Genomic DNA, 13636 nt, shown 5'->3' on the forward strand with positions numbered 1-13636 from the left:
AGTTAGGGAAGGTATTTCTAATATTCAACTAGTAATATGGAGATTTTACCCAACAAAAAACTAGTAAATGGAGAAGAGAGAGTATGAAGATTCTTGGACTTTTATTTTATTTTTGGATGAGAAAAGGCCCTAGGATTTTGGATGAACCCTTACTATTTTTTTTTTTTAAAGTAAGAAAACATTTTATTCATAATCAACATGTAAAACTCATGGAAAGAGAATAACACATCTACATAATCCATGGAATGAAAATCCCCTTACCTTAGGGTAAGAGAAAATTTTCTCTAAACTTTATGATGTAAAATATATAATATTCAAACTTGCCGCTTTCAAGTCATGTGATGGTGTGAACTTACGATTTGGTGGTGATGATAGTTGAATGACAAATATATTTGAAGTTCTTTAGTGTGGTTGGGGGGAGAAATTGTTTAAATATTTTTTAAGGTTTGAATTTATCATTGTCTGAATAGAATTTTTTAACTTTGGACAAAGTTTTCCTCCACCCATAAAGGATGATGCACCCACCATCCTACAGTTCACAATCCCCTATAAGGTTTTAGTATTTTCTCAAAACACCCTTACAATGTTGGATGCTCTCTCTTGCCCATCCACCACTCGCGGAGAATGGAATCACATTCATCGTGGGTCAAGGAAAACTCAATCAAATGAACTGGACTATCACTTGTGCTATTCAAAATGAAAATATAAAATAAGGTAAAGCATGAAGTAAAGTTTTATTGTAAATGGAAAAATCAAGTACATGTTTACCATAAAAAAAAAAATCAAGTACATTAACTCATTCAATGGTCAAGAAGGCCACTTCACTGTAAGGTTGCTTGGAGACTGACTTAAGCGTGAAAATTGCATACTACAAAAGAACCTCAAAAATCAAATAATCACTTAATTATTTACTACTAGATGTTACATTTTAACAAAGTCTCATCCTTTATTACAAGCTAAAAGTTACATGTATATAACAAAATCAAAAAAAAAAAAAAACCGTTGACAAAAATATTTGAAAAATTGGATTGGATCTGTCGACAAGTTGATCCCAATCAGAACAATCCTATTCGGAACCTAGGGTTTTGGCTGATTTTGTTATATGCCTAATGGGACTCAATCTAGTATATTTATACTAAATTGGGCTAGCCTAGTATGGTTTAAGGGCTTGATTTAACGTGTTCCATCGACTATTGAGCTTTTGGCGTATTGGTCAAGTATCTAACATTTGGTATTAGAGCTAGACACCATGTCACGGGTTAAAGTCACGGAAGGGACTACTTAGAATAAAGTGAAAGCTGTCAAGAAAATGCTACCCACTATCAAACAGAAATTTTGACTGTAGAAGCAACTCGATTTAGTGTATGAGTGCTAGATTGGACTAGCCTAAGGACTTGATTTAACTAACACATTCCATCAACTCTGGAGCTTTTACCGTATCAATAATCCTTACCATGCGTGACTGACCATGCATCGCCTAAGGTGCATGTAACAAATTTCCATTGATTTTGGAATGATTTTAATCAATCCGGATCCCAATTGCTGATTTTAAACTTTGGATGGATCAGGGCCATTGGAATAGAACTATTGGAGAGGAGATTGAGAAAATTATACGGGGAATTGCTCAAATCTACTAGTTAAGAAAATTATTTACAAGTTTAGTTGGTTTCAAATTTGTTTTACATTCATAAGTTTCAAATTTGAAAATATTTACTTATTCCCCCAAAGGTAGTTATTGCTTATGAGTCCCCCCCCCCCAAAAAAAAAAGATCTTTCAAAAATACCATCAACATCAATTATTCCAACTGTTACATTATAGAAAGGGAAAGTGGGAAGAAAGGGAAGGGTGCACAACTTTCTCGTAAAATAAAGGAGTTTCTTAGGATTTTATCACACTTCTTTCCCTATAGTGTCTTGTTTGTATGATTATGAAAAAAAAAAAAAAAAACAATAGAAAACAATATGAAATATGGAGATAAATTCATTTGTTTTTTACTCCTTTTTTTTTTCCATAATGGAACGATTGGGAGAATTGATGTTAGGGGTATTTTTGAAAGATCAATTTTATTTTTCCTCATAAGCAATAACTATCTTTGGGGGATTAAGTAAATCTTTTAAATTTAAAACATGTGAATGTAAAACAAATTTAAATGTCACTATTATCATAAAAAAAATTTAAAATAAAATTGAAGCTAAGTATACTTGTAATTAATTTTCTTAACTAGTAGATCTGAGCAATTTCCCCAAAATTTTATTGCTCATTAGAACTGATAAATTAACCAAAACGGTTTAGGTTTTGGTGCAAAAGAGGTGGAAATTATGGAATTGATGAATAACGGAGTACTCGAATTGAAAGGCTGGGCCAACTCGTTCGAGTCACAAACGAGAAATAAAAAAACAACTCGGTTAAAGTAGTTCAGCCCATCAAAGTGAACGAACCAACCAACGGTTAACACATGTACATCTAAGCCGAGTTAATGACCAATGGAACCCTTTCTGTTTTTCTGACTTTCCGAGTTTCAAGTCGCAAAGCACAAATCTGAAATCTACATTTGGCCAAGGCGAATCCAATTGGCTCCATTATTTTCAGTTGAAATCTTCTTTTTCCCTCCCACTGCTTCTGCATCTCCTGACGCACTCACCCATACAAAACCGTCTACCTAAAGGGTCAAAACTCTCTTCCCATTTCCTATCTCTTCTCTCCTCTCTCACAGACATTTTGGTAATCAGAAGGACGACCAACACCAAGTAGCCGAAGCGAGGTATTTCTCTGCTCTCCTTGCCATTCCTTCCCTGCATTTTTAGGTAACCAAAATTTCTAGGGTTTTCTCTTTTATCTCTCTATTTCCGAATCTGTTTGAATTGAGTTTAGCTATTTTCTCTTCCTTGTATTTCCACTTTTAGTTTTGCGACGAATGTGGTTTCATTCCTTGCTAAAGCAGTGGACTTTTTGAATTGATTCTTCGCTGAAAAGCTTCATTTTCTTATTACTGATTTCTTGAGCGGATTATATTATGTTCCCGACTATCTTCATTTAAGAGATCTATGAGTTTACATTATACTACTTGAGAAAATACTCTGAATATGTGCAAGTATTCGAAATTGACTTGGTACCTGTACATTTAAGAGGACTAATAGCTACTGTAAGATATCTGCTATAAACTGTTTTTGTTTGCAGTTTGTTCATGTTGTTTATTTATGCTCAGAGAGATTTTTCAAATTTTCACTTTAGTAGGGAGTCTAGCTCCTATACTGGCAACTTTCAATATCAGATCCAAGCCTGTACCCTGTCTTCTATTTTTTTGCTATACCTTTTCTTTGGATAGGTAAGATAATTTATAGAAAAGAAAGAAAGTTATTCTGTGGTAGATACAATAATGTAGTTCTAGATAGGGTAAAGCCCTACTAGAAGCCAATTAAACCAGGACCAATAACAAGAAACAAAGGGGCTGCTGGTTCTGCAGTTTCAGTAGGACAGAATTGCAGTTTTAGGTCAAATCTAGGGCTTAGGTTAGGATAATGGAAAGGGGGCTTAGGGGGTATGGTTAGGCAGGTTTATAGGACTCTAATAATGTAGGTATTATAGAGTTTTAAGTGTTTTGAAAATTCTGTAAAACTGGACAGCAAGATCTAGGGTTTAATGGAGTTAGGGTTTGTGGGATTCAAACAAAAAATAAAAGGGATCAATTGGGGGAAAGGATTAGAGGGTTAGAAGAAGAAATTGGGTGTCAAACTTACTGGAGATTCCACTGGCAGCAGCTTGAACAGATGTGAAGGATAGAACCACCTTCGAATTGATGAAGATCCTCCCAGCCGTCACGGCGTAAGGAGTCAACCGGATTCCACTAGTCCCTTTCCACCTTGATAGAACCACAAGGATGCACACTCAACAGAGCAGGGCAGCAGCTATGACAGCAAACAAAAAGCTTTTCATTAATCAAATTCGTGTTCAAGGCTTTGCCCCCTTACAACCTTATATAAAAGACTCAAAAATAGACTTTTACTCTAAAAAGGAAAGCCCTAACCTAATTCCTAACCTATTAGGTAACTTAAACTGACTAGGAAACTAAAATAGACTCAAAATAGAGTCCTAATGACTTAAAAACAACTTAAACTACTTAAAATAAAGAAGATTCCCTACTAGCCAATAGGATATAAGAACCTCTTAGACAATAGGATCATTTCACTTAAATTAGACCAATTGAACCAATTAGATGCAACCAATTTAAACCGGTTCAATTAAAAACATAAAAATAGACTAAATATTGGGCTAATCCCGTATGCAACCTTTGTACCCCTCTTTTAGGCCCATAAAAGTGGCATATTACATAGAAAACCCATGGGATCAAAGGCCCAACATACATATAACCCAACCCTAGACTTATTTCTAAAGAAATAAGCCCATTTCCGTGACGAATCTGCATCAACTCTCCCCAATTTGAAAAAATTCGTCTTCGAATTTTGCAGTGATGAGGGGGAAACAACATATGCGTAGCAGCTTCAACCATTCCCAAACAAAATTCTGGTGATGTAGGAACATTAGGGATGAAGTCTTCAAGGCGTGGAGCTTTCTCTTCAAAGACCCATGGTGGCATAACAAACTCTATGTGTTCGACCTTTGAATCAATATCAACTATGTATGTCAGGTTCATAGAGTCTTCAACGTTGATAACCTTCTCATCTAAAACTTGAGGCACAAGCTGTACCTCTTCAAGAAAAACATCTTGAATGCCAACGATTTCCCGTGGAGTGCTGTCAACCACCTCTTCATCTTCTGCTGTTTCAGCTTTGTCTACTTTGTTTTCTTCAACATTGACTGCTTTAGTAGAATCTTCTGTTGGCGCATCAACCGTTGGTGAAACTTCAAACACAGTCGATGCCACTTGCATTTGAGTTGACATGTTCGGCAGTCCCTGTGGCTGTATAGTCGATGTGGTCACCTTTGGTTGTAACCCTTTTAGAGTAAACAAACGGTATAGACGGTGTTGATCAGGTAGGACACAAGAGTTGTTTTCAGGTTCAATCCAACCTTATCGCTCATCCAACCAATTACAACCTACTGCAATAACGCTCCTTGGAGATGGTACCGGCTTACACCAAGCACTGTTAGAGTATGAGGAACACTCAAATTCAACAAAGACTTGACCTGTAGGCATGATGCAAATCTCTCCTGACTGGGACAACATATCCACCACAGATTGTGAAATAATGTTGTTACGTCGCCTCTCATCAACAACTAATATGGCTGTGCTCCCATTGGGTAGATGAACTCGGGTCTTGAAAACGAAGGGAGGTGGGTCTTTCGAGGCTTGGTTGGAGCTTCCCTCCGCCATAGCTCTGATACCAAAATAATGTAGTTCTAGATAGGGTAAAGCCCTACTAGAAGCCAATTAAACCAGGACCAATAACAAGAAACAAAGGGGCTGCTGGTTCCGCAGTTTCAGTGAGGGAGAGATTGCAGTTTTAGGTCAAATCTAGGGCTTAGGTTAGGATAATGGAAAGGGGGCTTAGGGGTATGGCTAGGCAGGTTTATAGGACTCTAATAATGTAGGTATTATAGAGTTTTAAGTGTTTTGAAAATTCTGTAAAACTGGACAGCAAGATCTAGGGTTTAATGGAGTTAGGGTTTATGGGATTCAAACAAAAAATAAAGGGGATCAATTGGGGGAAAGGATTAGAGGGTTAGAAGAAGAAATTGGGTGTCAAACTTACTGGAGATTCCATTGGCAACACCTTGAACAGATGTGAAGGATAGAACCACCTTCGAATTGATGAAGATCCTCCCAGCCGTCACGGCGTAAGGAGTCAACCGGATTCCACCAGTCCCTTTCCACCTTGATAGAACCACAAGGATGCACACTCAACAGAGCAACACTCAACAGAGCAGGGCAGCAGCTATGGCAGCAAACAAAAAGCTTTTCATTAATCAAATTCGTGTTCAAGGCTTTGCCCCCTTACAACCTTATATAAAAGACTCAAAAATAGACTTTTACTCTAACAAGGAAAGCCCTAACCTAATTCCTAACCTATTAGGTAACTTAAACTGACTAGGAAACTAAAATAGACTCAAAATAGAGTCCTAATGACTTAAAAACAACTTAAACTACTTAAAATAAAGAAGATTCCTTACTAGCCAATAGGATATAAGAACCTCTTAGCCAATAGGATCATTTCACTTAAATTAGACCAATTGAATCAATTGGATGCAGCCAATTTAAACCGGTTCAATTAAAAACATAAAAATAGACTAAATATTGGGCTAATCCCGTATGCAATCTTTGTGCCCCTCTTTTAGGCCCATAAAAGTGGCCTATTACATAGAAAACCCATGGGATCAAAGGCCCAACATACATATAACCCAACCCTAGACTTATTTCTAAAGAAATAAGCCCATTTCGGTGACGAATCTGCATCATACAATGATCAACATCTCTCTGCACAAAGTTTAAAAGATCATCATTGAAGTTTCTAGGAGATAGAATAAGCTCCTCGTCCCCATGAGGGACAGAGGCTATGTAATCTGCAGGCTGATTCATCTCCTGCCAAACATGTTTAAAGGTGACATAGGCTAATCCTTGCCCAAATGGGATATGGCATTTCTTAGATGCATAACTGACCACAGGCAGTGAACCTTGCCATGGATCCACCAGATTTAATGGCCAGTTTAGAGTCTGACCAAACTGAAATTTGTCTGAGCCCCTTGATCCAAGCACAATTGTAGTCCACAACAGATTGCAAGAAGCTCCATCGAGAGGATAGATTTCTCCTCCCTTGTCCCAATGAAAGCAACGATGCCAGAGCCATTATCGTACCTTCCTAAACCACTAGAGGGGGGCCTATCCTGATCAAAGGAGCTGTTGTAGTGAAGAGCATTAGAACCATCCACTGGATTAACCCATGAACAAGGTCTTAGAATCTGAGGAATCCACTACACTTTCACACCCATTTCTCCACCAAAATTTTTTTTCTGGATAGAGTGATGTAGGACAACACACAGAGAAGACAAGGCCAAAGCACTGTTCAGGTGAACAGTGTCACAGCCCACATTTTCCTTGTGTGGAGATTTTTTTAGAAGATTTTGTGGGCCCATCAAGTGGAGAAAGATTCTATCCTAATGCTGCCATAGTTTAGTTTCTATTTTCAGTTTTAGAAAGTATATTAGGTAGTTTCTAATTCTAGTTTGTTTCTATTTTTTGTTTCCTTGCTTGTTTAGAAGGCTGAACTATAAAGCCTAGTAGTTTTTAATTTTAGTTACCTTCTATTTTAGTTAGGATTTAGTAGTTTCTATTTTAGATTAGTTCTTATTTTGGAAAGTTTCTATTCTATTGTAAGCTTGCCTAAGCTATTAAAAGGCATCACATCTTAATGAAAGAACAGAATTTGAGAAAAGAATCCTCAAGCCAATTTAGCCATTGAGTATGGGAGTCCCTCCTTTGCTGCAACAGCTGATATAGCTGTGGGTGAGAGATCCAGGCTGAGAGAGCCATTCCACCTACCCCCCATTCTTCTATTTTCTACCTTCTTCTCTTACCTTTACTCGATCTCCACTGCTGCTGTTAGCTTGTGACTCGAACAAACTACTGTGAAGATACCCTTTGAAGACCAGATTCAACTCCCAATCATCTTCAAGGATTGCTGCTGCTGATCACAACCATAGAAGGTCGAGTCACCCCTGCAGATCAGTTTTCTGCCCAAAATTCTCCAGCAACTTCGAGCCTACACTTCTCTACAACCTGAGCCTTGTTTCAGTAGGGCTTTGGATGGCTGAACCCTGTCAAGGAGAGCTACATTCGATCCCTGTTTGGAGTCCAAGTTACTGCTGGTTTGAAAGATCTCAACAAACCTTCTAATTTTGATTCCAGTTCATATCTCAGCAATCAAGCATCATAATAGGCTGAAATTTGGAGCACAAGGCCCTCTCCTCATACCCCCACTCGGTCCAATCTGGATCCAAACTGCTGGCTGATTTGGTTTTATTTCTTTAAGTTACTAATTTTGATGCCCTGATGCAACCTATCGTCGATCCTACTGTAGAGTGGTTCTTAGCTGAACCCCTTCTACATTATAGAGTCCTTTTCATTAAGGGGATAGTGCGGCATTGGTCAGCACATCAGACTTAATGTCTCGAACTATCACTGGACTCAGCCTGGTCTTGTTCCTGAATAATTTGAAGTTTCGTTCTTTCCAAATGTGAGAGGCAACAGAGCAAAACACTAGTTTACATATTAAGCCATGCACTGTCCAAATAGCCTCCTCTATAATGTTAGTCTCTTGCCTCTGCAAGGGAGAACAAAGCTGGAGAATATCTCCCCAAATCTGGAGAAGTGAAACTGCACTCAAAGAAGAAGTGGTTCCTGCTCTTCAGATCAGCCCAGCCGAAACAACAAAAAAGGGCGACTTGAATACTCCTCTTGAGCAGTTGGTCAACAGTTGGCATATCATCCACTATGCATCTCCACATGGTGAAGGATTGCCAAAGGTTGTTGTTGGGAATTTAGTTTACTGCTGCCCAAGCAACTTTTGGAGTTGGACGACGGACTAATTCCCAAGCTGATTTAGTAGTGAAGAATCCAGAGGCAGTGGCTTTCCAAATGACATGATCTGGCTTAGAGGAGTGAAGACAATTGATGCTTTGCAACCCTCCTCACATCTCGAGAAGATCGGATGAGACCGAAGGTTCAAGATGCCACTCTCCTTCCTTGATAATCCATTGCATCAATGCCGAACTGTTGAAGGCAGCATCATAGTGAGTCTGATCCCTAAATCTATTGAGAAGAACTCTAACAGGTTGCCAATCCCTGAATGTAGGAGTTCTCCTTTTGCCCCATTCTTTTCTTTTTCCTCTCCCCCTAATTCTAAGAAAAGAGTATTCATTTGTCATTGTCATCAACACTACTTCGAAGCAGACAGAGATTGAACATTTGATCAATTAGGCTTAACTAGACTCAATTTTATGTCCTCGATGGGTTCTATGGATCATGGGCTAAGTATTTTTGGGTTTCCCCCCTCTAAAAGGCTAATTCTATAAGCCCTAGTATGAAGGGACGGAGGCATGCATGAGATTAGGTGTTACCTTCTCATTTCAATCTTCTGTTGTCTAGAAGGTTTTAGGTTTGATTGAGTCCATATTGAGTTTCTATTTCAGGTTGTTTCTATTTTTCTAAATAGCTGTTGAATATGGTTCTAGAATCTTCGGATGCTCTAGAAAGTTTCTATTTTCAGATTTCTTGGTTATCAAGTCTAGGAATTTTTAATTCACCAAAAAAACAAGTCTAGGAATTTTAGGAAAGTTATGGAGTTTAGGCATTGCTAAAAATAGAAGGTTTAGGGGTTAGTTAGTCTATAAATAAGTGCTCTTCTGCCAGCTACCAGAAACTCTAGTTTCCTCTAAAAATCCATCCACAAAACCCTAGTTCCTGATCTGTTTTCTCACCCTACCAGAAACCACCTTGTTCTGTCAAAAACTCTGATCGCACCCTTAAAATCTCAGAGGATTTCTGATTTCTGAGATATTTTGGAGTGTGATTAAACTTATTTAGAGGGCCACTTCACCCTCATTTGGAGGCCAACAGATCAGCCTATTGAGAAATATCAATTTTCTCCTAAAGCTGCTCTGTGCTAGCTCTGGATCTCTTTCCCTATTTTTTCCTTAATTCCTTAGTTTAGGGTTAGGGTTTTTGGTCCGCCCCCATACTTACTGCAGAAGTATAAATTAGCAGTTGAATGGATGGTGTGACTTGTGGAATCTTAGTTCACTGTATTATTGAAATGTTGTTTGTATCGTCAGTTTTTACCAGTCCCTTTGGTGCGATAATGATTACCTGATGTTTCTTTGTTTTGGAGATATGATCTTGTAATGTGTTAGAAACTGTTCATCTTTGTGGTCTGGAGGTGTTTCATTTCCTCGTCGGAACTACAAAAAAATCAGCAAAACAGGTATGGTTGATTGATGTAGTTTTTATTTCATCTTCTATTACCTTTGTTTTCCAGCGAAGTTTGGGTGGTTAAACTCCATGAAGTAACGAATATTCAGAAGTATAGAATAAATAAAATAAATATTAGTTTCACATATAATAAAATAAATATTAGTTTTACATATTTTCTCTCTTTTTCTTATATTATTGCTTATAAAGAAGGCAGGGACTTATTAGCAGCTGTAGCAAGATTTAATTACCAATCATAAGTAACTCCTCTTTTAAAGTTGTGATCCTTCAGTTGACCCCTGTTAGCTTTCCATGGAGTTGTACTTTAGCCTCCATTTAATATATTATCATATGGAGCAATCATGGGAAAGGGACGACAAGAGTGCCACTGTAGATTTCATTGTGAATGCATGGGAAGAAAGAAACCTCAGATTATTTTATCTGTAACTTACCTAACTCTTTTGCAATTTTGTAATAGGACTTTAAGAAAGTCAGTGATCTCAGCCAAATTAATGTTATGGTTTCAGTTGGGAAGATAAGGATTTTTTTCCCCTTCGTCGACAACTTCTATTTCTTTTTTATTGCTATCATTTAATTTATTGGTGGTCATCATCATCATAATCTTCAATGGATTGCCTGTGAAGACATGGTCACTCCTTAGGGAATTATAGACATGGAATTGGTTGCCTATGAACTTTGTAGTATATCTGAAAATTTGCCCACCACTTAATCTTTTCATTTTTAACTTATGAGCTCATAATATTTGAACCCATGGTTGCAGGATAGAATGGAGACTTTTCAACAACGCCCTTTTTCAATTAAACTTTGGCCCCCTAGCCTGAGTACACGGCTTATGCTTGTGGAAAGAATGGCTACGAACCTTTCCACTCCATCCCTTTTCTCCAGAAAGTATGGTCTTTTGAGCAAAGATGAAGCTGAGGAGAATGCCAGACAAATAGAAGAAGTGGCTTTTGGTACTGCAAACCAACAACATGAGAAGGAGCCAGATGGTGATGGAAGTTCTGCGGTGCAAATTTATGCCAAAGAATCTAGCAAACTTATGTTGGAGATTCTTAAAACAGGCCCTCAAAAAAAGGATGCAGGACTCACAGAAACTGACGAAGTTCTGCCATCTCATGAAACTGTTTTTGACATCTCTGGAGGCCGTCGAGCCTTTATTGATGAACAGGAGACTGAGAAGCTTCTAAGGCCTTTAAAAGAGCAGGGGAACTCATACATGAAGATATGTTTCAGCAATAGAAGCTTTGGCATTGGTGCAGCACGCATTGCAGAGCCTATCCTGGTATCCCTCAAGGATCGGTTAACAGAAGTAGACCTATCAGATTTTATTGCAGGAAGACCAGAAGTAGAAGCTCTTGAAGTGATGAATATCTTTTCATCAGCCTTAGCAGGCTGTGTTTTGAAATCTCTCAACCTCTCGAACAATGCCTTAGGTGAGAAGGGTGTCAGGGCATTTGCAGCACTCCTGAAATCTCAGAGTAGCTTGGAGCACCTATATTTGATGAATGATGGAATCTCTGAGGAAGCTGCACGTGCAGTATGTGAGCTAATTCCTTCCACAGAGAGGCTTAGGGTCCTTCACTTTCATAATAATATGACAGGAGATGAGGGTGCCATTGCTATTTCTGAGGTTGTGAAGCGATCCCCTGCATTGGAGGATTTCAGATGCTCCTCTACAAGGGTAGGTTCTGGAGGAGGGATTGCCCTTGCAGAGGCACTTGGAACATGTACTCATCTGAAGAAGCTTGATCTACGGGACAATATGTTTGGTGTAGATGCGGGAGTTTCTTTGAGCAAAGCTCTTTCAGGGCATGCAGGTCTCACAGAGGTTTACCTGAGCTACCTGAACCTGGAAGATGAAGGAGCTACAGCTCTTGCTAATGCTTTTAAAGAATCTGCTCCGTCACTTGAAGTTTTGGAAATGGCTGGAAATGACATCACTGCTGATGCTGCTCCTGCTATAGCTGCCTGTGTTGGAGCAAAGCAGTTCCTTACCAAACTCAACTTAGCTGAGAATGAACTTAAGGATGAGGGTGCTATTATGATTGCCAAGGCATTGGAAGAGGGCCATAGCCGGCTAGGGGAAGTTGATTTCAGCACTAACTTAATAAGAAGGGTTGGTGCCAGGCTTTTAGCACAGACTGTGGTGGAAAAGCCTGAGTTCAAGTTGCTGAACATCAATGCCAATTTCATTTCTGATGAAGGTATTGATGAGTTAAAGGAGATCTTTAAAAAATCCCCTGAAGTGCTTGGGCCCTTGGATGAGAACGACCCTGAAGGGGAAGAGGATGCAGATGAATCCAAAGAGGAAGGTGATGAAAATGATGATGAATTGGAATCAAAGCTTAAGAATCTTGAAGTGAACCAAGAGGAGTAGGAGGCTGGAGATTTCAGGTATGGTTTCTTGGTTTCTACTTCATTCTCAATTCGTGGAAAGCTAAAAACTCTTGTTTTTTGTTTTATTGGCAGAACTTTCGCTGACCAGCTTGTGTGTCCTACTCACTCATAACATTACTAGTTGCAGCAATTAAGTAGAAGTGTTACTGTTATTGTATTTGTAGCTTTGCTTTGATTACTGGACCAACCATTATTTATCCAGAGCTTGTGTTAGCTGTTAATGGTTTTAACAGTACCCAGATAGATTATGATCTTGTTATTTCTTACTTAAGTTGACATGTCATAGTTATGCTAGGGCTTCATTTGTGTTTCTTAGTATTCAAAATATGGAAGAATACATCGAACAAAGTTGGTTATTAAAATCTTTTCATTTCAAGTTGTCTAATTATTACCTTCTCTGATTATCTTTGACAAATTGTGGGGAGCGTTAATGTCCAATTATACTCCAGAAAAGGATAATGACACAGGTCTTCTGGTGAAAATTAGTGGATAAGCAAAACGAAAATGAAATTCTGCAGAGGGAAGCTGTGAAAGCTTCATTGGCACCAAATCTTGTGGACAATTGTACATCATAGCATATTTGTAGGTTTTCGTGCCAGCAGCCCATCACAGATCACTGCATGGCTGTATAAAGTTTTGATAAGTGTTTGAGAAGTTTAACCTTTTCGTTGGATGGTTTATAAATTATAAGTTTGAGGGAAAAGTCCCCCAACCACCAAGGTCCTGTTTGTTTGATGGAGAAAGGTGGAAAAGGTAAAAAAAAGTGGGAAACTTGTAGTTGTTTCCCACAAATTACCACAAATGTGACTATTTGGTTTAGATGAGTGGGAAACTTTCCAACAACTTCATTAATGCATTTATTCTTGTCTGGTGAGGTAGCACCTCTTTTTTCCCTATCCTACTCACTTTCAAGTTTCAAAGTCCTATTAAATTCGTACCCAAAAAAAAAAAAATCCTATTAAATTGGTAGGACTCTGATACTATTCATGGAAAAGTTAATTTTGAATCTCTCTCTTCTTCCCGTTTTCTCTTTCCCATGGAATTGCATCCCATCTTCATTTTCTCTCTCTCTCTCCCACCAAATCCCACCTAATTACAAAGTGCATATTCTATTATTTCCTTTCCTTGTTAACCCAATCCATAACATGTGAGATCCATCCTCCAAACATAATTCAAATGATTTGAGCCAAAAAAAAAAGATGAGCTTTAGAGTTAAAACAGAAAATTTGACTTGTGGTCAATCCAATAAAGTTATGAGGGACACTTATCTATCCGGGAGTTAATAGTGGCCAGTG

General features: G+C 38.4%; 1 protein-coding gene across 4 annotated transcripts; it reads left to right on the plus strand.

The window, feature by feature from the left end:
• The first annotated feature begins 2613 nt into the window (after window positions 1–2613).
• On the plus strand, window positions 2614–12645 carry LOC122641401 (RAN GTPase-activating protein 2-like). Of its 4 annotated transcripts, none has more exons than XM_043834625.1 (2): window positions 2614–2762; window positions 10705–12645. In XM_043834625.1, the coding sequence occupies exon 2, from the start codon at window positions 10711–10713 to the stop codon at window positions 12319–12321; it is 1611 nt and encodes a 536-aa protein (XP_043690560.1). In that variant the 5' UTR covers window positions 2614–2762; window positions 10705–10710; the 3' UTR covers window positions 12322–12645. The 4 variants fall into 4 exon arrangements, with proteins under 4 accessions (XP_043690560.1, XP_043690562.1, XP_043690559.1 ...); XM_043834627.1 differs by having other exon boundaries at window positions 2621–2762; window positions 10710–12645; XM_043834624.1 differs by having other exon boundaries at window positions 2641–2805.
• The last annotated feature ends 991 nt before the right edge of the window (window positions 12646–13636 follow it).

Source organism: Telopea speciosissima, chromosome 10 (genome assembly GCF_018873765.1).
Source record: "Telopea speciosissima isolate NSW1024214 ecotype Mountain lineage chromosome 10, Tspe_v1, whole genome shotgun sequence".
Classification (NCBI taxonomy): domain Eukaryota; kingdom Viridiplantae; phylum Streptophyta; class Magnoliopsida; order Proteales; family Proteaceae; genus Telopea; species Telopea speciosissima.